The 22,889-nt window shown below is 42.2% G+C and overlaps 2 protein-coding genes across 2 annotated transcripts; both read left to right on the top strand.

The window, feature by feature from the left end:
* Window positions 1-1,414: 1,414 nt before the first annotated feature.
* On the top strand, window positions 1,415-2,342 carry LOC106086345 (cuticle protein 2-like). Its single transcript, XM_013250981.2, has 3 exons — window positions 1,415-1,519; window positions 1,788-2,208; window positions 2,269-2,342. Exons 1-3 carry the CDS (start codon window positions 1,415-1,417, stop codon window positions 2,340-2,342), a joined length of 600 nt encoding a protein of 199 aa, XP_013106435.1.
* Window positions 2,343-11,278: 8,936 nt separating this feature from the next.
* On the top strand, window positions 11,279-19,973 carry LOC106086346 (cuticle protein 2-like). The gene is made up of 4 exons (XM_059369908.1): window positions 11,279-11,306; window positions 19,280-19,341; window positions 19,406-19,826; window positions 19,900-19,973. Exons 1-4 carry the CDS (start codon window positions 11,279-11,281, stop codon window positions 19,971-19,973), a joined length of 585 nt encoding a protein of 194 aa, XP_059225891.1.
* Window positions 19,974-22,889: the final 2,916 nt, after the last annotated feature.

The following is a 22,889-nucleotide window of genomic DNA, read 5'->3' as shown; positions in this document are numbered from 1 at the left end:
TAACAATCAGGATGGTAAGGTCACGAACAGCCTTGTAGTGTAAGAAGGAGAATAACGCCTTCTCTGAGGATGGCAAAATCCGTATCGTTTGGGTGCTGGGCCATAACGGAGTAAGGGGAAATGAAAGGGCAGACGATTTGGCGTTGAAGGCCAGAGGACTGCCGTCAATAAACTTGGTTAACCCGAAACCTTTCGGGTCGACGCAGTCCGAGTTAAGGGCGTGGGCGACAGCGAAATGGTCCGTAGGACGGTGAAAATCCTATGGGGGGATCCAGATCGTGAGAAGATGAGGTTATTACTGAAAGGAAGCAAGAAGGAGGTCAGTATAGCAGACTACGAGCTCACTTATATAAAGTCGGTGCGGCAAGTGATAGCATATGTAGGGCATGCGGGAAAGATGATGAGACGTTGGAGCATTTCCTTCGTCATTGCCCAGCTTTCACGTCCAACAGATACCGGTACTTAGGTGGATACACAATATCAGACATGAACCAACTTAAGGGAGTGGTATTGAAAACAATTAAGGATTTTGTAAGTAGCACGGAACTTCTAACATAAAATTTTCTATTTAGGGATTACTTTATAGTTTTTAGAGCGCACAACAAGCCAATTACTGGCTTAGGTGTATGTCCATAGTGGCATGGACATACACCTAACCAAGCCAACCCGATGTATCTATCACATACAAATATAAACAACCATAAGTTAGGTTAGGTTATGTTGGTCATTGTTGCTCCCGACCAGATTTCGATTCATTGGGTTGCCCAAAAAGTAATTTACGGATTTAAAAAAAAAAAAAATTAATTGCATTTTTAATAAAACTTAGAATGACCTTTAATCAAATATACTTTTTTTACACTTTTTTTCTAAAGCAAGCTAAAAGTAACAGCTGATAACTGACAGAGGAAAGAATGCAATTACAGAGTCACAAGCTGTGAAAAAATTTGTCAACGCCGACTATATGAAAAATCCGCAATTACTTTTTGGGCAATCCAATAGTTTTCATTTCCCTTTTTTGGTTGCATACAATTGAATACCTAAAGTCAAACTGTCTACTGTACGATATGGCATAAAATATTACTCTTTCTTTTTTTTTTTTTTTGAACACCATCAGGTGAAATGATTGACACGTTTTGTGTCTTAGCATGCTAGTATTAACATATTTTGGAGTGCTAATTCGAAGATCATACGGTCAGAACCAATTTGTCCAAATAGATGTCTCTATGGCCATTGTGGTAGCCTGTGGAGACTTGTTTGCATTGTTCCATATGTTGAATGAAAAACGGCACAATAAGAACAACAGCTTTAGCATCGATTAAAGATTCATAAAAGCGAATGAACGGAAATTAGAGCCAGTCCCAAAATGAATGATAAAAAAAAGATATTAAAACAATTTAAGAAGTTTTATTGAGACATGGGCAAACACACTCACTCACGAGAATTTTTGGATAAATTCAAATTCAATATTGGCAACTGTGTTGAAACAAAAAACACCAACAACAACAAAATACCCAAACAGGCCAGTTAACGTCATTTCTGGAAGCCTAAAATTTGATTTTAGCAAAATTTCTGGGGGGTTGACTATAAATTGTTGAATGGCTCTGAGAATCGTTACAGTTTCGATAGAGAAGTGTTTCAGTGATATTCACACAAAAAAAAAAAAAACAATCGCCACAATGGTAATGGATAAGAGAAAGAAGACAAAAAAATAATAACATAATTTAAGCATGATAATAAACATGATTCCAAGTTAAATGTGTTACTTAAATGTGATTTGCGTTTTCCAGAAATTCCTCTTTGCGCTAATTGCCCTTGCCTCGCTGTACGCCCTGGTCTCAGCCAATCCCGTCAACAATGGCCGATATAGTCCCGATCTTTATTACAATGGACAGTACTTCAAGAATCGCGATTACTACAATCAGCGTCGTTACTACGATTCACTTTTGAAGAAATACAATGCCGGTGTGGCCGCCCAGGAATCACGTGTCGTCGAGCAAAAAGTTGTTCCCATTAGTGATGGAAACTTTGCCTATGAATTTGACACAAATAATGGAATTCATGCCGATGCTCGTGGCTCCAGCATTTACCTGGGAGGCGAGGAACCCGGTCAAAAGATCGATGGCTCTTTTGCTTATATCAGCCCTGAAGGTCTTCGCGTGGGAGTACGTTACACAGCCGACGAAAATGGCTACCGTCCCGTGTATACATGTAAGTGGTAGTCTAAACCATGTTTAAAAATTTGGAATTATTTTGAAATAAAATTTTCAGATGATGGCATTGATGCTCCCCGCTACGCCAATGCCCCAGAACCCGCCGATGTGCAACTCACCCACATTCAATAATCCATTTAAATTTGATGATTTTTCAATCAAATGTAACAATCCAAAAAATTTTTTATACACCAAAATAATAGCCTTACGATGCCATACTTTTTATGGCCACCGAGTGTAATTAGAGAGAGGAGTCTTCTTTTCCACGAAACATGAATCTGTGTACAAACTTTTTATAATAAAAAGCAAACCTCAAGAAACTCAGTTATATGGGTTTTGCATACGAACTTAAACTGTTGAAAGAAAAACTATTTTTAAACAAGTAAAAGCGTGCAAAGTTCGGGCGGGAAGAATCTTGGGAACCCAACACCATGGATTCTGCTAAAAATGTATACAAAATAATTTTAGTTGAAGGGCATAATTTTATCCAAACTTCTGTCAAACCAGCGAAAATCAAAGCTTCTAGGAACCGAACAAGGATGATCGAGAGACCGGTTTACATGGAAGCTGTATCAGGTTATAGACCGGGGGTTGTTATGGTGGTGTGACGTCCCCTTGACAGTTGGTCCCTAATGTTGATATCAGATACGTGGTCTACTCCCAAATACCTTCTCTTTGTACCCCATATTTCCATAGTCCGCAAACGTGACCGGCTTGGGGGGTATTTTGGGGGAGGGGCGGCCATTCAGTGAGTTGGCCTTGAAAATTTATATCGGATTCGTGTTTCACTCTAAAAACCCTCTAATTTGAGCCTCATATTGCAATAGTCAGCAAATACTTACTATTTGGGTGGTGTTGTGGGGTGGCCCCATAGACACTTTTCCCGAATATCGATATCAGATTCGTGCTTTATTCCCAATGAACTTTCATTTGTGCCCCATATGGCTATGTTCGTAATTTGTCCCCTTTGGGGGATGTTTTTGGGGAAAGGCTGCCCACCAAACACTTGATTTGTGCTTTACTCCCAATGACCTTTCATTTGAGGCTGCCTTCCAAACACTTGGTACCATATTTGGATATCAGATTCTAATTCCACACTCAAATACCTTTTAATTAAGCCCCATATTGCCATGGTCAGTAAATAAGTCCTGTTTGGGGGGTGTTTGGGGAAGGGGCCACCCCCTAGAAACGTGGACCCACATTTTGATATCAGATTCGTATTCTATTCGCAAATGCCTTTCATTTGAGTCCCATATTGCCATGATCGATAAATATGTCCGATTTAGGGGTGTTTTGGGGGTTGGGTGGTGTTGTGGGGATGGGGTGGCCCCATAGACACTTTTCCCGAATATTGATGTCAGATTTGTGCTTTACTCCTAAAGACCTTTCATTTGAGCCCCATGTGGCTATGGTCGTAAATGTGTCCTCTTTGGGGGAGGTTTTTGGGGAGAGGCGGCCACACAAACACTTGATCTCATATTTGGATATCAGGTTCTAATTCTACACTCAAATACCTTTTATTTGAGCCCCATACTCCCATGGTCAGTAAAAAAGTCCTGTTAGGAGGTGGGACCAGAAACGTGGTCCCACATTTGGATATTAGATTCGTATTCTACTCGCAAATACCTTTCATTTGAGTCCCATATTGTCAAGGTAGGTAAATATGTCCGATTTAGGGGTGTTTTGGGGGTTGGGGTGGTCCCCCTAGCACTTGGTTCGACAAATGGATTTCAGATACGTTTTCTTTTCCTAAATACCTTTCATTTGAGTCCCATATTGTCGTGATTGGTCTAAATATATGTTTGGTAGGTTTTAGGGTGGGGTGGCCCCCTAGGTACCCAATCCGAAATTTGGATACCAAATTTTTATTTTTAAGGTACTGTATGAGAGCACACAAAATTTCGCTTAAATCGCACCACCCATCTCCGAGATCTGACGTTTCTGAAAATTATGCTAAGGGGGAGGGTCCGTCCCCCCTTCAGATATCAAAAAATTTAGTACCATATTTTCAGCACGGGATCATTATGCACCGTCTTTTAAGAAAATCGGTCCAGCCGTTTCTGAGTCTATAAGGAACACACAAACACAAATTTATTTTTATATATAAGATAGACCGATCTTGGCGCAGAGTTGGAAAGTCATAACAGAAATCGGACAAAAATTGCGGCTTGTAAGGGCTCAAGAAGTCAAATCGGGAGATCGGTTTATATGGGGCCTAATCAGGTTATAGACTGATTTGGACCGTATTTATCACATTTAATGGAAATCGTCACATAACCGCATGCAAAATTTCAGCCAAATCGGACAATTCGACTTTCTAGAAGTCAAATAGGGAGATCGGTTTATATAGGAGATAAATAAGGTCATAGACCGATTCGGACCGTACTTGGCAGAGAGATCGAAAGTCATAACAGAACAACACATCCAAAATTTCAGCCAAATCGGACCAAAATTGCGTCTTGTTAGGGTTCAAGAAGTCAAATCGACAGGTCGGTTTATATGGGAGCTATATCAGGTAACAGACCGATTCGGAGCGTACTTAGCACAGTTGTTGGAAATCATAACAGCATGCTACGTGCAATATCTCAGCCAAATCGCACAAAAATTGCGGCTTCTAGGGGTCATGAAGTCAAATGCGGAGATCGGTTTATATGGCAGCTTTCCCAGGTCATGGACCGATTTGGACCTTACTTGGCACAGTTGTTGGAAGTCATAACAGAACACCATGTGCATAGTTTCAGCCACATTGGGAAAAATTTCGGTTTCCAGGACCACAAGAAGGCAAATCGCGAGATCGGTTTATATGGGAGCGATATCCAAATCTGAACCAATATGGCCCATTTGCAATCCCTAACGACCTACATCAATAGTAAGTATCTGTGCAAAATTTCAAGCGGATAGCTCTCCGCGTTCGACCGCTATCGTGATTTCGACAGGCGGACGGATGGACGGACATGGCTAGTTCGACTCAAAACGTCGAGACAATTAAGAATATATATACTTTAAGGAGTTTTAGACGAATATTTCGAGTTGTTACCAGCGGAATGACTAGATTAATATACCCCCATCTTATGGTGATGGGTATAGAAATTTTCGGAAATCACAGCTGTTTGAAAGGGTGCTGAAAAATTGAGAGAATCAAGACAGAGACTTTAGTTATATTTATGGAGTCTAACAGACCGGTACGAGAGAAGACAGGGACGAATAGAACAAGAAGATATTATATTGTACTAGCACCTTTGGAAAAGATATGACCTTTGAAATTTACGACAGTGACTTATGTTAGGCTTATCGACATTCCTTTATGGTTCAGATCGGTCTAAATTTGAATATAGCTGTCAATAATTCTAATATTGAACCAAAATTGAACAGTGACTTGTATTGTTTTGTCCGTGCCGAATTTGGTCTACATCGGACCATATGTGGATATAGCTGCTATGGCTGCATAGGCATTTTCACAGGACTATAACGAAAAGTGGTTTAAATATATACCCAAGGTTGTGGGTATCCATAGTTCGGCCCGGCTGCACTTAAGGCCTTTTTTATATCCTCCACCATGGGATGGGAGTATACCTATTTAGTCATTCTATTTGTAACTCCTCGAAATATTCGTCTAAGACCCCCTAAAGAATATAAATTCTTGATCGTCATGAAATTTTAAGTCGATCTAGCCATGTCCGTCCGTCTGTCCGTCCGTCTGACCGTCCGTCTGTCCGTCCGTATGTCCGTCCGTCTGTCCGTCCGTATGTCCGTCCGTCTGTCCGCCCGTATGTCCGTCCGTCTGTCCGTCCGTCTGTTGAAAGCACGCTAACTTTCGAAGGAGTAAAGCTAGACGCTTGAAATTTAGCACAAATACTTCTCATTAATGTAGATCTGTTGGAATTGTAAATGGGTCATATCGGTCAATGTTTTGATATAACTGCCATCTAAACCGATTTTGGAACTTGACTTATTGAGCCACTAGAGGTCTATATGTGCTATGACTGCATATGCATTTTCACCGGACTATAACGAAAAGTGGTTTAAATATATACCCAGGTTGTGGGTATCCAAAGTTCGGCCCGGCCGCACTTAATGCCTTTTTATATCCTCCACCATGGGATGGGAGTATATTAATTTAGTCATTCTATTTGTAACTCCTCGAAATATTCGTCTAAGACCCCATAAAGTATATAAATTCTTGATCTTCATGACATTTTAAGTCGATCTAGCCACGTCCGTCTGTCCGTCCGTCCGTCCGTCTGTTCGTCCGTCTGTCCGTCCGTCCGTCCGTCTGTTGAAAGCACGCTAACTTTCGAAGGAGTAAAGCTAGACGCTTGAAATTTAGCACAAATACTTCTTATTAATGTAGATCGGTTGGAATTGTAAATGGGTCACATCGGTCCATGTTTTGATATAACTGCCATATAAACCGATTTTGGATCTTGACTTCTTGAGACACTAGAGGGCGCAATTCTTATCCGATTTTTTCCAATAATTATGTGGTTGATGGTAGCAATCGGTCCATATCCTGATATAGCAGTCATATAAACCGATCTGGGGTCTCGACTTCTCGAGCCTCTAGAGGGCGCAATTCCTATCCGATGTTGCAGAAATTCAGTATGAGGGGGTTTGTTGTGTTTCCTAACAACTGTGCTAAATATGGTTCAAATCGATCCATAACCTGATATAGCTGCCATATAAACCGATCTGGGATCTTGACTTCTTGAGCCTCTAGAGGGCCCAATTATTATAGGATTCGGCTGAAATTTTGTACAACGGCTTCTCCCATGACCTTCAACATACGTGTCAAATATGATCTGAATCGGTCTATAACCTGATTCAACTCCCATTTAACCGATCTAAATTTTTTATTTCTTGAGCCAATAAAAGGCGCAATTCTTATTCGAATTGGCTGAAATTTTATACAATGACTTCTGCTATGGTCTTCAATATTCAATTCAATTATGGTCCGAATCGGACCAAATCGGTTTATAACCTGATTTAGCTCCCATATAAACCGATCTCCCGATTTGACTTCTTGAACCCTTACAAGCCGCAATTTTTTTCCGATTTGGCTGAAATTGAGCATGTAGTGTTCCGTCTTGACTTTCAACAACCGTGCCAAGTACGCTCCAAATCGATCAATAAACTGATATAGCTCCCATATATACTGATCTGCCGATTTTACTTCTTTAGCCCTTACAAGCCGCAGTTTTTGTCAGATTTGACTGAATATTTGTATGTGGTGTTCTGTTATGGCTTTCAACAACTTTGGCAAGCACTATCCAAAACATCAAGCGGAGATCCTTGAAATTAAGGAAGGAAGGAAGGCTAAGATATAATGTCATTACGACGATTGACACAAATATCTTCTCAGACAGCCAGGCATCCATTAAACCCATGGAGAACGTATTTCTGAACGCAAAAACCGCCCTCGACTGACGCAGATCTCTCAACGAGATGACGGAACAGTTAAAAATTCACTTGTTCTAGGTGCCCGGCCACAGAGAAATCCCAGGGAATTGTAAAACGGACGAGCTTGCGAGACTAGGAACTGCCCTACATATTCGAGGGGACCTGGAATCTGTGGGTATGCCTCTAGCGACATGTAAGTTAAGTCTTTAGAATCAGACCCGAAGGCCCGAACGAATGATAGATGGTCACAAAGAGGGGGCTGTGAGCATTCCAAAACAATGTGGCCTAATCTAGACTTGAAGAGGTCTACCCCCTTGCTGACATTGACTAGAACAGACGTCTGCGTCATTGTGTTCGTCATGATAGGTCACTATATAATCGGATACATGCTGACGGACCGAAGGTTTCCAGCAAAGAACATTTTCTGTGTGTGTGTCCCGCACTAGCAGTCAGAAGGAGTTCCACTTTAGGTTTTCATTTCTTTGAGAACCTATCTGATTTAGCGGATGTGAACATTTGCGTGTTATTTGGCTTTTTAACGCAATCTGGATGGTACAACGCTAGGAGCAAGAAGGCATCTTCATTCTCCTGTTCCTGTGGTATCACAATGGACGGAAGCTTTAAAGTGAGTCTTATTGAAGTATGTCACTTGAACCTAATCTGACCTCAAAAAAAGAAGTCATTGATTGCCAAACCAGGGCTGAACGGCGGATGACCCATCAATTCGACGTTTTGGCCGGTCAAAAAGATACTTGTCGGAGCCGTTGTGTGAAAGCCCTCATTGTAATGGTGAGCAATCATTCGTCTTCTCTTCCCAAGACTTCAGGCAATCAAATTTTGGTGTACCACTCAGAATTGATCTCCTATGTTGTTTAAGCGTAGTAATCGCCAAATGACCAGTTATGTCGAAGAAACAGGTGACCATTTCCTTCGAAGCGCTTCTTCCACGAACAATTTTATTAAGATTTGGACCGTCTTCGGAGATGCAAACGGTCGATTGTTGTTTTGTTTCGTTTTTGGCGTTTTTTGGGCGATTGTTAAATTGTGCGGAATCCAACTGGTGGAAGAAATGCCCAAGGTTACCTCTTTCGCACTGTATGTAAAATGACGATCTTGCATTATAAATTCACGCACGACATCAATGTTCTCTGGTAAAACGGCCTCTGTTGAACGATGTTGACGGAATTCGACTTCGGAATTTGCGAGCGTCGGCCACGGCTGAATTCATTATACCAATTTTTCGCTCAGGTGGTGTTTCCGATTCGGATACAGGCAGCGACGGTGTCAATGAAGCAGTCATCGCAGCCGAACCGAGAGATGAGGGCAGCTGGATAACGGCAGAAGTGAGCGATGACTTTGCCAAGCTCATAAGCAGACCTAGAAAGCGATCCGGGGCACGACGAAGGAGACAGAGGAGTATGCACAATCGGGCAGCACAATCGAGTGAAAGCGCACGATGCTGGAAGGGATAGAACTGACATTCCAAGCACTTCTACGAAAGCTGGAAAAAGAATCAGATCTCCCAAAGAGCATAACACTGCTAAAATGCTGTAGAAGAAAAAGAGCTCCCCGATTGAAAGTACAAGCCAGCCATCCCGCAAAGGAGACTCCAGACAGTGTCCTGCGGAGGTAAACAAAGTCGGAACAGGAACAAAGGAATCGCGTTCGAACCCTGAGTCTTCATGGATGACTGTGACTTCTAAAAGGAGGCCACAGCCATCACGAAAGGGGAAGATGGTCACTGAGAATGGTAAAGAGCCGCCCTCTTATGCCAGAGTGGCAAGGAAGCACAACAGAGATGAGCTGACTTATGCAGTCATCAATGTCGGCTGTTCATCCGATAGGATTCCAACAGATCATCGGTCCCAAGTGGAGGATCTGGTTAACGATCGTATTTCCGAATATGTGTGGATTTCTGTAGAGGAACTGCGAGTATAGAGGCGACATCTTAACGCTGCGTTTTGCTTCGGCGTATTGATGTATTGTATTGATGCCGTCAAACAGCTCATCAGAGGTATCCAGACTACCTGGGAAGGCGCAAAGCTCGACCTGGTAAGAAAGATGAACATCCCCCAGCTCACAATGGTGACGGTTTTCATCAAGGGACGGGGCAGTAAATTTGCAAGCAAAACCAAGATTTGGTAGCAGAGAAGTGGAAGGTCTTCCACAGTGAGGAAAAGGAAGAAGGAACTCTCTTTGTGGTTGGCATTGATCAAATCTCTGGTATAAACTAGGCGACGATAGGAAACCTGGAAGAAAGGGAAGACGGAAACCTCTTCCCTTTCTTCCAGGTTTCCTATCGGATACCCGAGATGAACCTTGAGGTCGAGTGCGATGCACTACTGCCAGCGGCACATTCTTGGATTGGATTGGTGGAGATCCGGGCGATCCCGGAATGCGTGAGGTGGTGTAGTGCTAAATCGAGGACGTCGAGTCTGAACATCTTTACGGACAGTAACATTGGCATAAGGGCAATAACAACCAGGACGCTAAGGTCACGAACAGTCTTGCAGTGTAAGAAGGAGATTAACGACTTCTCTGAGGATGCCACGATCCACATCGTTTGGGTGCCTGCCCATAACGGAGTAAGGGGAAATGAAAGGGCAGACGATTTGGTGATGAAGGCCAGAGGACTGCCGTCAATAAACTTGGTTAACCCAAAGCCTTTCGGGTCGACGCAGTCCGAGTTAAGGGCATGGGCGATGAATGCGCATGCAACCCTGTGGAACAGCGAAACGGTCGGTAGGACGGCTCAAATCCAATGGGAGGATCCAGACCGTGAGAAGACGCGGCTATTACAGAAAGGAAGTAAGAAGGAGGTCAGTATAGTTACTGGTATCACGACGGGGCACATAGGATTATGAACTCACTCATGTAAAATCGGTGCGGTAATTGATAGCATGTGTTGGGCATGCGGGTAAGATGATGAGACGTTGTAGCATTTCCTTTGTCATTGCCCGGCTTTCGCGTCTAACAGATACCAGCACTTAGGTGGAGGCAGAAAACCACACATGATCCAACTTAGGGGAGTGGCATGGAAAACAAATAGGGATTGTGTAAGTAGCACAGAATTCCTAACTTAGATTTTCTTTTGCGAGTTTACTTTTTTTTGGATTTAGAGCGCACAACAGGCCCATTACTGGCTTAGGTGTATGTCCATAGTTGCATGGGGCGTATTAACATCCGCACCCTTTCAACCTAACCTAACTGAACCTCACTCATATATATATATATTTCATCAGAAATGGGCCTTTAAGGCTGTAGTAGACACAAATTAGGTCCTATAGTAAGAACATCCTACAATGTTCTATTCAATATTTCAATAGGTATGCAAAATTAATGACTGACTAGAGTTCCACATAGGTTCCATGTTTAAAAAGAGGTACGTAGACTATGTGGTGTAGGGTATTATATAGTCGGCTCCGCCCGACTTTTTTCTTCTCCTACTGGTTTTTGTCAAATTAGTTTTTTCAAGTTACTGTAGACAACACAAATGATAAAAACGGTCTACCAAACTTTCGAATGGAAGTTTCAGATTACACCTGGCAACACTCTGTGTGACCTAGGTCAGAAACTTATGTAGCAGCCTTCATATTAGATAATAATTGTTAATAACCGGTCTCCATGAATACAAATAAATATGAAATATGAGTATGGTATATTATAGTAAAATGTCTATTGTTCCTATAGCAAATACCGGTATGTCACGATTATTTAATGCTCCATTGATACATATTAGGTTCGAGCTAAATACAACTTGGCCAAATTCATGTATGTTATGCTATTCTTTAAAAAGTTTGTTCTCTATGAAAATTAAATACACGTGTGCTGCTTTAAATGTTTAAATGTTAATAATATATAATTTTCAATTTGTTTTTAATCTAATTAACATATTTCAAATCAAATGATTTTTAGCACAAATTAGGAAAAATATCATACGATTGATATAATTTCGAAATTAAAACAAGTAAAAGCGTGCTAAGTTTGGCCGGGCCGAATCTTATGTACCCTCCACCATCGATAGCGTTTGTCCAGTTCTTTGGTGGACTCTTTACAAATATATATGAGCTATTGGGTTGACCAAAAAGTAATTGCGGATTTTTTAAAAGAAAGTAAATGCATATTTAATAAAACTTAGAGTGAACTTTAATCAAATTTACTTTTTTTACACTTTTTTCTAAAGCAAGCTAAAAGTAACAGCTGATAACTGACAGAAGAAAGAATGCAATTACAGAATCACAAGCTGTGAAAAAATTTGTCAACGCCGGCTATATGAAAAATCCGCAATTACTTTTTGGGCAACCCAATATATCAAGTCATTGAACGATATGGGCCGTACTTGGCATGGCCGATAGAAGTCATAGAAAATTACCACCTCCAAAATTTCAGGCAAATCGAGTAATGTTGAGCCCTCCCGAAGCTCAGAAAGTCAAATTTGGAGATCGATTTATATGGCAATTATATCGTACTATGAGCCCTCTTGGACTAAACTGGGCACAGTTATTGGAAGCCTTACCAAAGCGACACAAGCAAAATTTCGGACAAGTTGAATACGAATTGCGCCCTCTAGAGGCTCAAGAAGTCAAACAGAGAGATCGGTTTATATGGCAGCTATATCAGGTTATAAACTGATTAAGACCATACTTGGCACAGTTGTAAGAAGTCATATCAGAACGCCATGTGCAAAATCTCAACCAAATTGGATAAGAATTGCGCCCTCTAGAGTCTCAAGAACACTAATCGAGAGACCGGTCTATATGGCAGCTATATCAGGTTACAGACTGATTTCGACCAAACAGATGTGTGCAGAATTTCAGCCACATCTGATACGAATTGCGCCCTCCAGCGGCTCTTGAAATCTAATCGGGAGATCTGTTTATATAGCGGCTATATCAGGTTATGAAGTGATTTAGACCATACTTGGTACAGTTGTTAGAAGTCACACCACAACGAAATTGGATAAGAATTTCGCCCTCTTGAGGCTCAAGAAGTCATGACCCAAGATCGGTTTATATGACGGCTACATCAAAACATGGACCGTTTTGGTCCATTCAACCAAACCAAAATCCAAACCGACCTACACTAACAAGAAGTATTTGTGTCAAATACTTCTTTACTTCTTCGAAAGTAGCGTGCCTTCGACCGATAGACGGAGGGACAGACGGACATGGCTAGATCGACTTAAAACGTCATGTGGATCAAGAATATGTATATTTTGTGGGGTCTAACCGTATATTTCGAGGTGTTACAAACGGAATGACGAAATTGGTATTTCCCCATCCTATGGTGTAGGGTGTAATTAGATCCATATTGAAAGAATGAAATGGGACCACACTTACATTTATTTCACCAATTGTGCTTAATTACGGTCCATAAAACACTGACGAAATGGACTGGCAAAAAAAGAATTGTTGGGGAGATGTTGTTAATTTCGATCTTACTTCCTGCATTAAAGCGTGATTTTCATATTTGCATAGGTTAGGTCAGGTTAGGTTGAAAAGAGGGTGCAGATATTAATCCGCCCTATGCCACTATGGACATACACCAAAGCCAGTAATCGGCTTGTTTTGAGCTCTCAAAACTATAAACTAACCTCTAAAAAGAAAATTTCAAGTTAGAAATTCCGTGCTACTTACAAAATCCTTAATTGTTTTTCATGCCACTCCTCTAAGTTGGTTCATGTCTGATATTGTGTCTCCACCTAAGTACCGGTATCTGTTAGACGCGAAAGCCGGGCAATGACAAAGGAAATGCTCCAACGTTTCATCATCTTCCCCGCATGCTCTACAAATGCTATCACTTGCCGCACCGATTTTACATAAGTGAGCTCGTAGTCCTATGTGTCCCGTTATGATACCAATAGCTATAATGACCTCCTTCTTACTTCCTTTCAGTAAGTGCCTCGTCTTCTCACGATCTGAATCCCCCCTTAGGATTTTTGCCGTCCTACCGACCGTTTCGCTGTTCCACAATGTTGCATGCGCATTCTTCGACCACTCCCTTAACTCGGACTACGTCGACGCGAAAGGCTTCGGGTTAACCGAGTTTATTGACGGCAGTCCTCTGGCCTTCACCGCCAAATCGTCTGCCCTTTCATTTCCCCTTACTCCGTTATGGGCAGGCACCCAAACGATGTGGATCGTGGCATCCTCAGAGAAGGCGTTAATCTCCTTTTTACACTAAAAGACGGTTCGTGACCTTATCGTCCTGGTTGTTATTGCCCTTATGGCAATTTTACTGTCGGTAAAGATGTTCAGATTCGACATCCTCTCGTTAGCACCACAACACTTCACTCATTTCGTGATCGCCCGGATCTCCGCCTTCAGGACCGTATTATGGTCATGCAGTCTAAAACATATCTCAGTCCCTGGGTTCTCAATGTAAACCCCCACGCCCACTCTGTCCTCTAGCTTTGATCCATCCGTGTAACATGATCTTCCAGATGGCAATACTAGGATTCCGTCATTCCAAGACTGTGCCGATGACAGCAGTGCCTCGCACTCGACTTTAAGGCTTATCTCAGGTATCCGATCGGAAACCTCTTCCCTTCCTTCCAGGTTTCCTATCGTCGCCTCGATTATACCGCGATGGTATGAGCTGCTCCCATTCTCAATCCATTCTCGCATCGCCTTAGGTCTCATAGCCGCAGTGGCTGCCTCACATTTAATCTGTATGTCAATGGGTAGCATATCTAAAATGGTCTTCAGTGCCCTAGTGAGCGTGGTCCTCATCGCTCCGCCGATGCCAAGACAACATGTTCTCTGAACTTATTGTAAGCACTTTTTCTCCATAGCAGTCCACCAAACTATTTAGGCATAATTAAGTATTAGGCTAATCACGCTCCTGTAAAGCCAGTGGACTATCCAAGGATTCATGCCCCATTTGGAGCCCACGGCTCGTCTACATAGTGTCCAACATCTGTGAACCTTCTCAGTAGGCTCCTGAATGTGACACTTCCAATTCAGTTTCCTGTCCAAGATCACACCTAAGTATTTGACCTTGTCAGATATCGAAATCGTTTTATTGAGGAAACGTGGCGCACCAAATTGGTCCACCTTCATCTTCCTCGTGAACAAGCATATTTCTGTCTTCTCTGGGTTAACATTAAGACCCCTGGGTCTAGCCCAGTCATATGCCATATGCAAGACCCTTTTGGCCCTTCTGCATAGCTGGCTCGGATCCTTACCCCTAAGAACTATTATAGCATCGTCTGCATAGCGGGTTCAAATCCCTCCTCAGTTAGCATGCGTAATAGGTCATTTGTTGTGGTCACCCAAAGGAGTGGCGATAAAATGCCCCCCTTTGGCGTGCCCTGTGCCACTTTCTCCTTTATATTTATGTCATAGGACACACAATTTATCCACCTGTTCCTTAGCATATGGTTTATCCAGTCTCTAAGGACCGGGTCCACCCGGTACTGGTCTAAGGATTGGATCAGTGTGTCGCTCCGCACATTGTTAAGAGCCCCCTCGATGTCAATGCATACCGCCAGGGTGTACGTTTTGGCATCGAAGGATTCTTCTATTTCATGCACAATCTCGTGCTGGGCAGTCTCCACCGACCTTCCCTTGATATAGGCAACTGGGAACTGCTTAAGTTTGTATTTAAGCAGTTCCCTGGATGTTCTTCTCTTTATCAATGTACCCACAATGCCAGAGTTACATCAATCGAAGACTGTGAAGATGGCGGCTGTAACTCGCACTGGACATCAAGTGTGAACTCAGGTATCCAATACTGTCTTCGCCTGAATTCTACGTCGATGCACTGTGGGCAAAATAAGGGGTTCTTGAGCCAACATATAACAGGAAGCAGCTAGGACTGTGGGGCATCAAGACGATGCTGACAAAATATGAAGTCAATATGATATATGCCACGCCTAGGTGGGCGTTGAAATCTTGAGCTCCTTCCGGCTGAAATTATTATCCGATTTGGCTAAAATTTTACATGCTGACCACTTCTATGACAATGCCAAACATGGTTCAAATGGGTCCAATAACAGAAGCCCCCATATAAACTGATCGTCCGATTATATTTCTTTAGCCCTTAAATGACTCAATTTTTATCCAATTTGGCTGAAATTTTGCACGATAATAGCATATAATTTTGCACACTGACTTATCCGATGACCTCCAACATCCATTACAGTTATGGTTCTAATCGGTTCATAACCTGGTATAGCTCCCATATAAACCTATCTTCCGATTATACTCCTTGAGCTTACTGAAGGTGTAATTCTCTTCCGATTTGGATGTAATTTTTTATGCTCAAGCCAAGAATGGCCTCAATCGATGGGAGCTTTATCAGATTATAGATCGATTCAGGCCATACTTGGCTTGGATATTGAAGGTAATATCACAAATGAGCATGAAAAATTACATGCAAATCGAAAGAGAATTAAACCTTCCTTATAGACTCAGAAATGACCGCGTGGTGAAAACAGGGTACTAAATTTTTTGGTATCTGAAGGGGGGGGCGGACCCTCCCCCTTACCCTAATTTTCAGAAACACCAGATCTCGGAGATGGGTAGTGCGATTTAAGCGAAATTTTGTGTGTTCTCATATAGTACCCTAATAATAAAAATTTGTTATCCAAATTTCGGATGGGGTACCTAGGGGGGCTGCCCCATCCTAAAACCTACCAAACATGTATTTAAACCAAACACGACAATATGGGACTCAAATGAAAGGTATTTAGGATAAGAAAATGTATGTGATATCCAATTGTCGCACCAAGTGCTAGGGGGACCACCCCAAGCCTCAAAACATCCCTAAATCTGACTTATTTACGGACCATGGCAATATGGGACTCAAATGAAAGGTATTTGCGAGGAGAATACGAATCTGATATCCAAATGTGGGACCATGTTTCTGGGGGTCCACCCCTTTCCCAAAAAACACCCCCCAAACAGGACTTATTTACTGACCATGGCAATATGGGGCTTAAATAAAAGGTATTTGAATGTAGAAAACGAATCTGATATTCGAATATGGGACCAAGTGTTTGGAAGGCCGCCTCTCACTAAAAACATCCCCCAAAGGGGACAAATTTATGACCATAGCAATATGGGGCTTAAATGAAAGGTCTTTGGGAGTAAAGCACGAATTTGATATCAATATTCGGGAAAAGTGTCTATGGGGCCACGCCACCCCCACAACACTACCCAAATAGTAAGTATTTGCTGACTATTGTAATATGAGGCTCAAATGAGAGGGTTTTGAAAGTAGAACACGAATCTGATATATATTTTTAAGGCCAACTCACTGAATGGCCGCCCATCCCCCAAAACACCCCCCAAGCCGGCCATGTTTGCCGACTTTGGAAATATGGGGCTCAAATTAAAGGTATGTGGGAGTAGACCACGTATCTGATATCAACATTAGGGGCCAACTGTCTAGCGGACGTCCCACCACCATAACAACCCCCAAATAGGACGTATTTGCTCACCAAAACAATTTGGGTCTTGAATAGAGTGGAACTAAATATTCATAGTTTTAAGGGCCAATACCCCAAACAGGACATACTTGCTGACTTTTGCACTAAGGATCTTAAATGAGATTAGAAAACGAATTTGATATCCAATTTAGAGGGCAATGGCAATATGGGGTTCTAATATATGATATATATTGGTTTGCCCAAAAAGTAATTGCGGATTTTTCATATAGTCGGTGTTGACAAATTTTTTCACAGCTTGTGACTCTGTAATTGCATTCTTTCTTCTGTCAGTTATCAGCTGTTACTTTTAGCTTGCTTTAGAAAAAAAGTGTAAAAAAAGTATATTTGATTAAAGTTCATTCTAAGTTTTATTAAAAATGCATTTACTTTCTTTTAAAAAATCCGCAATTACTTTTTGGGCAACCATAGATATATGAGAATAGAGCACGTTGCTGATATATTTTCCGGGCTTAGTGTTTGGGGGACCACCCCAATCCCCCATATTTACCGACCATGTCAATGTGGAGCTTAAATGCAAGGTTTTGGGGGGTTAGAGCAAAAATTGATACCCATTTTCGGGACTAATTTTCTGAGGGTCGACCCCTTTCACAAAATAACACACAAACAGCAATTTTTGATAGACCATCGCAATATGGGGCTCAATTAAAGGTATTTGGGAGTAGAATACGAATTTGATATCCAAATGTAGGACCATGTGTTAAGGGCATCACCCCTTCCCCAAAACACCCACCAAAGGGTAAAAATTTTTCGACCATGCCAATATGTGGCTCAAATGAAAGGCATTTGAGATTAGAAAACGAATTTGATAACCTATTTTGGGGCCATTTGTTTGGGGGACGCCCCAAATCCAATGGCAATATGGGGTTTATATAAATAGCATTTGAAAGAAGAGCACGATGCTGATATTTTTTCAGGGCCAAGTGTCTGGGGGACCACCTCACCCCCGAAAACACTCCTAAATCAGATATCATGAGAATATCGGGTTGAAATGAAGTATTTTAAGAATGGAGTATACCTTACATCCAAACTTAAATTCCTGACCAATGAAGATGGGATTCAGATAAAGGCATTTATATCATTACACTGTTAGTCAAGCGATATACTATTTTCGTGGCATGGTATTTCACAAAAAGTTCTCTAATTGTCGCAAAAAAATATTCCAAGGGAACTTTTGTTCCATATAAAGTAAGAGAAGGCGCTGCGGAGCGGGCCCGGTTCAGCTAGTTTTGTATAAATTTTTAGCGGAATCCTTGGTGGTGGGTTCCCAAGATTTTGCCCGGCCGAACTTAGCTCGCTTTTACTTGCTTTAAATACGGTGTGCCTTTGATGCTCGTTATGATATGGCGAGTTATTGGCGCCCTAAATAATTAATGGCAGTCACGTTCGAGCGCTGATCGACCTCAGGTTTCTCACCAATGGAACTTGACGTGCATTTCGATATCCACATAAAAATTTGGTTATAACAACATCATCCTCTCAAGTCCTACTTTGACAGATGTATCATTGTGTACTTCAAAAAACAGGGTGTCAGCTACCCTGTACTTCAATAACCAGGCAACAAAAAATGTTTCTTCATTTCTTTATCGTTTTTTAAATCGAAATTTCCGAGTTTTAGGATCTTTTATAAACTAATTATTAATGATCATTAACGAATGGCAAAACTGGTTAAAGAGTGTGTTGTAATTTTACGACATTATTACCCTACCATAGCAGTAATTTAATAAAAAAAATTAAATTAGCATACAATTATGCAAATTGTGAAAGGCTTTTATTGGAGGCCGTTTTTTGCCAAAGATTCTTTGCTAAAGAAATGTGGTCCATGACTAAATGATTTGTTTACAGTAGGTGTTGCTGCTTTAAGGCTTTTTGATTTTTGCCCCTTCCATATAGGAAATGTCGCAGACTAAGAATTGCCGAAAGATCATCAGCAGCCTAACACATTTCGATTTAAAATTCATAGCAATGAATGAACGGAAATTAAAACTATCTAAATTGGATGCAAAAACAAAAAAACGTTTAAAGAAAATTTGTTTGGGCACATGCGGTGCTCTGCGACAGTGAATGAATAAACACCAATTCACAAGTTTTGGCAATACAGTCATAAAAGTAACTATCATGTCCAACAACAATTTTCTGGATGTCGAAATACAAAACTATAGTTGGAAATTTTGCCAACATCTAAGTATAAATTGTTGATGGAGTTTGTGAAATGTTACAGTTCTTGGCGAGAAGTATTGCAGCGATAAACAAAAAAAATCTCAAGAAAAACTTATAACAATGGTAATTTAAGTTTGGTGAAAAGTTTTTGAAATGTCTTCATTAAAGGTGTCTGTGTTTTGTATAGAAATTGTTCCTCCCTTTGATTGCTTTGACCTTGCTATGTGCCTTGGCTTCGGCGGGTCCTGTCAACAATGGCCAATACCAGCCAGATAACTACTATAATGGACGTTACTACAAGAATCGCGACTTCTATAATCAACGTCGTTACTATGATGCTCTCTTGAAGCAATACAAAGCCGGTGTAGCTGCCAAGGAGTCGCGCATTGTGGAACAGAAAGTAGTGCCGGCTGTTGATGGCAACTTTGCCTATCAATTTGATACTGAAAATGGCATCCATGTTGATGCTCAAGGCAGCAGTGTCAAAGTGGGTACCCTCGATGAGGGCCAAAAGATTGAAGGTTCCTTTGCCTATATCACACCAGAAGGTCTACGAGTTGGTGTCCGTTATACAGCCGATGAAAATGGATATCATCCTGTATACACATGTAAGTTACAAAGATGGGTTGGGGTTTCATACCACGAAGGAATTCAATTATTGTGTTTTTTTTTCTATTTCAGACGATGGAATTGATGCTGTCCGATATGCCAATGCCCTGCCTCCATCGGATGTAGAAATCACTAAAATTAATTAGAGACTTTAACCCTTCCATAGATTCCTATTTTGATTTTTGTAGTTTTAAAAATGTATTTTTTTTTTAATAAATATCGGCATCGAAACAAGAAGAACAAGTCCTTGGGGACCACTTGGTATTACGACAGTAAGAAAGTCGAACAGGTATACTAAGGCTTCAGCCCTTGCCGATGAGGGTTCCATCGGGTCAATCCAATGCGTACAACCGGCTGCCATGGGATTGGGATTCATAACCTTTGAGCTCCGGACATTTATCAATCAGAAGAAGGCCGAATGGGCTGGCTTTAGAGAGTATACCAAGCGCCGCTTCAGTAAACTGCCACCCCCCTCGGATGTGCTAGTGGCCGAGAGGAAATTCCGAAACATCATTAACGCAGCAGCCGCTCGTTTTATACCAGCCGGTCGAATACCCCAAGTGCGGCCCAATTTCCCGGCGCAGGCAGTGGTACTTGCAGAGGAGCGTGATGGGATTCGTTGTATGGACCCCACTAACCTCAGAATTAGTGAGAGGAATCTGGAAATAAACAGGGTAGTCAACGAATATAGACGGAATTTGTGGCTGGAACACACTGGAGCAACGTAACTTAGGCACCGGTGTAGACAAGCTGTGGTCTACTGTTAAATCACTCTCGAATCCCGGTAGACGGAATGACAGGACCTCAGTTACTTTTGGCGAAAGAACCGTGACTGATCCGAAGACATGCGGCAGGTGGTTGAACCTTCAATTTATTGTACATTCCGAGAGTGACAGGGTAAGGAGGCTTGATCTCCAAGCCGATGAACAAAAACTACAAATTTTGCCCATGATAATTCCACTAAGGAACAGGGGCAAACTTCTCACATATCAATGAGTGTAGTCCGATTCAAGTTTTTTAAGCTCAATGATAAGGGGCCTCCTTTTTATAGCCGAGTCCGAACGGCGTGCCGCAGTGCGACACCTCTTTGGAGAGAAGTTTTACATGGCATAGTACCTCACAAATGTTGCCAGCACTAGGAGGGGAAAACCACCGCTGAAAATTTTTTCTGATGGTCACGCCAGGATTCGAACCCAGGCGTTTAGCGTCATAGGCGGACATAGTAACCTCAACGACAAACGGCGTGCCGCAGTGCGACACCACTTTGGAGAGAAGTTTTACATGGCATAGTACCTCACAAATGTTGCCAGCATTAGGAGGGGAAAACAACCGCTGAAAATTTTTTCTGATGGTCACGCCAGGATTCGAACCCAGTTCAGCGTTTTAGGCGGACATGCTAACCTCAGCGCTACGGTGGCCACCAAGTGGCCTCCAAGCCGATGAACAGCCATCACAATTTACCGTGGGCGAAGTTACGAATGTCATTCGTGGCGCCAAATCATCTAAAGCCTTGGGCCCCGACTGAAACTCTACATTGATGTTGAAGAATCTGGATTCACCTGGAGTTGAGTACCTTACTACGGTCCTCATCCTGTCTTTGAACACTCTTATAGTTCCCGGAATGTCTGAAAAATGGGCAGAGTGATCCCGCTACTAAAGCCTGGAAAATACCCGGGTTTAGGGGAGTCGTACAAACCGATCTCCCTTTTCTCACCAGTAGCAAAGACGCTTGAGACATTACTCTTCCTGAGCCTCGTAGGAGAATTTCCATTCGCCGAGCATCAACTATGGATTTCGAAGACTGCATAGCACAACAACAGCTTTGCATGCCTTCACCACACATGGCCTGCCGTGACTTCAGCCCAGGCCATGTGATAGGACGATCCTCCTGGCACTGGACCTAATGAAGGCATTTGACACGGTCAGCCATGCCAAATTATTTGAGGACATCGCCAACACGTCCCTCCAGCCAGGCCTAAAACGCTGGGTCGCGAATTATCTGTGTGGTCGCCAGTCATTTGTGGAATTTAGGGATAAGAAGTCGAAGCACCGTAGAGTGAAACAGGGAGTTCCCCAAGGTGGGGTGATATCTCCGGCACTATTTAATCTCTAACTATCCTTCATTCCACCCCCTCCAGACGGCATAGAGATCGTATCATATGATAACATGATTGTATGATCATGGCATCAGGCCCCCCACTCGTTAATGACATTTGCGATAGGTTGAACGTCTAACTCAACAAAATTGCCTTATATTTTGCTGTAAGAAATCTGAAGATATCTGCCGCCAAATCTTCAGCCACATTGTTCACTACATACACGCATGAGGGAATAATGAGCTGAATGTGATAGTCGATGGACAAACGATTCCGAAATCAAGTGTCCCAAAATACTTGGCGTCACATTTTACAGCTCTTACAAATTCTCCCCACATGCCACAGCAATTTGCGATGAAGTCAGAAGTATTGTAGAAACAAGGTCTTCAAGTCACTTGCTGGCAGCACTTGGAGTGCAGACAAAGAAACCTTGTTGACCACGTGCAAAGCAATTGGCCAGTATGTGGTAAGTTATGCTGCGCCAGTGTGGTCTCGTCAACTTTGTGATACACAGTGGAATAATATTCAGATCTGTCAGAATGTCGCCCCCCGAACTGCGATGGGCTGTCTCCTCCGTTCTTATGTGGACCACCTCCATCAGGAGACAAAGATCCTACCCGTGAAGACATAACTACATGTTGCCTAAGTAATACCTTTTGGGCTGTTATCGCAGAGACCATCCAAATCATCATCTTATGGATAGTTATCCACCGCCCAGAAGCCTTAAGGAAGATCTCCATAATCTATAGCGCGAGGTTCGGCGTTTCAAGAGAGTACCTCTAGATAAAGCGACGTATCAAGCGGGCTTAGACAACATTCATGCAGACACGGTAGCAGATGCGGTGAATAGCTACAAGGTGAATGTAGTCCTTGAAGAACGACCGCCACCCATTGAATTTGAAGAAATTGACCTTCCCTACCAAACCAGAGTAGTTCTGGCTCAATTGCGATCCGGCAGATGCAGCT

This window comes from Stomoxys calcitrans, chromosome 5 (assembly GCF_963082655.1).
Source record: "Stomoxys calcitrans chromosome 5, idStoCalc2.1, whole genome shotgun sequence".
Lineage (NCBI taxonomy): Eukaryota > Metazoa > Arthropoda > Insecta > Diptera > Muscidae > Stomoxys > Stomoxys calcitrans.
The sequence above is the reverse complement of the archived record's forward strand: the minus strand, read 5'-3'. Positions and strand labels throughout refer to the sequence as shown.

Bases quoted from the DNA above. Each gene is read 5' to 3' on its own strand.
- LOC106086345 (XM_013250981.2), top strand. From the start codon at position 1,415: ATGGGCAAACACACTCACTCACGAGAATTTTTGGATAAATTCAAATTC. The intron at 1,520-1,787 runs GCCAGTTAACGT...TGCGTTTTCCAG, and splicing joins ACAACAAAATACCCAAACAG to AAATTCCTCTTTGCGCTAAT. The intron at 2,209-2,268 runs GTAAGTGGTAGT...TAAAATTTTCAG, and splicing joins CTACCGTCCCGTGTATACAT to ATGATGGCATTGATGCTCCC.
- LOC106086346 (XM_059369908.1), top strand. From the start codon at position 11,279: ATGTCTATTGTTCCTATAGCAAATACCG. The intron at 19,342-19,405 runs GTAATTTAAGTT...TGTTTTGTATAG, and splicing joins AAGAAAAACTTATAACAATG to AAATTGTTCCTCCCTTTGAT. The intron at 19,827-19,899 runs GTAAGTTACAAA...TTTCTATTTCAG, and splicing joins ATATCATCCTGTATACACAT to ACGATGGAATTGATGCTGTC.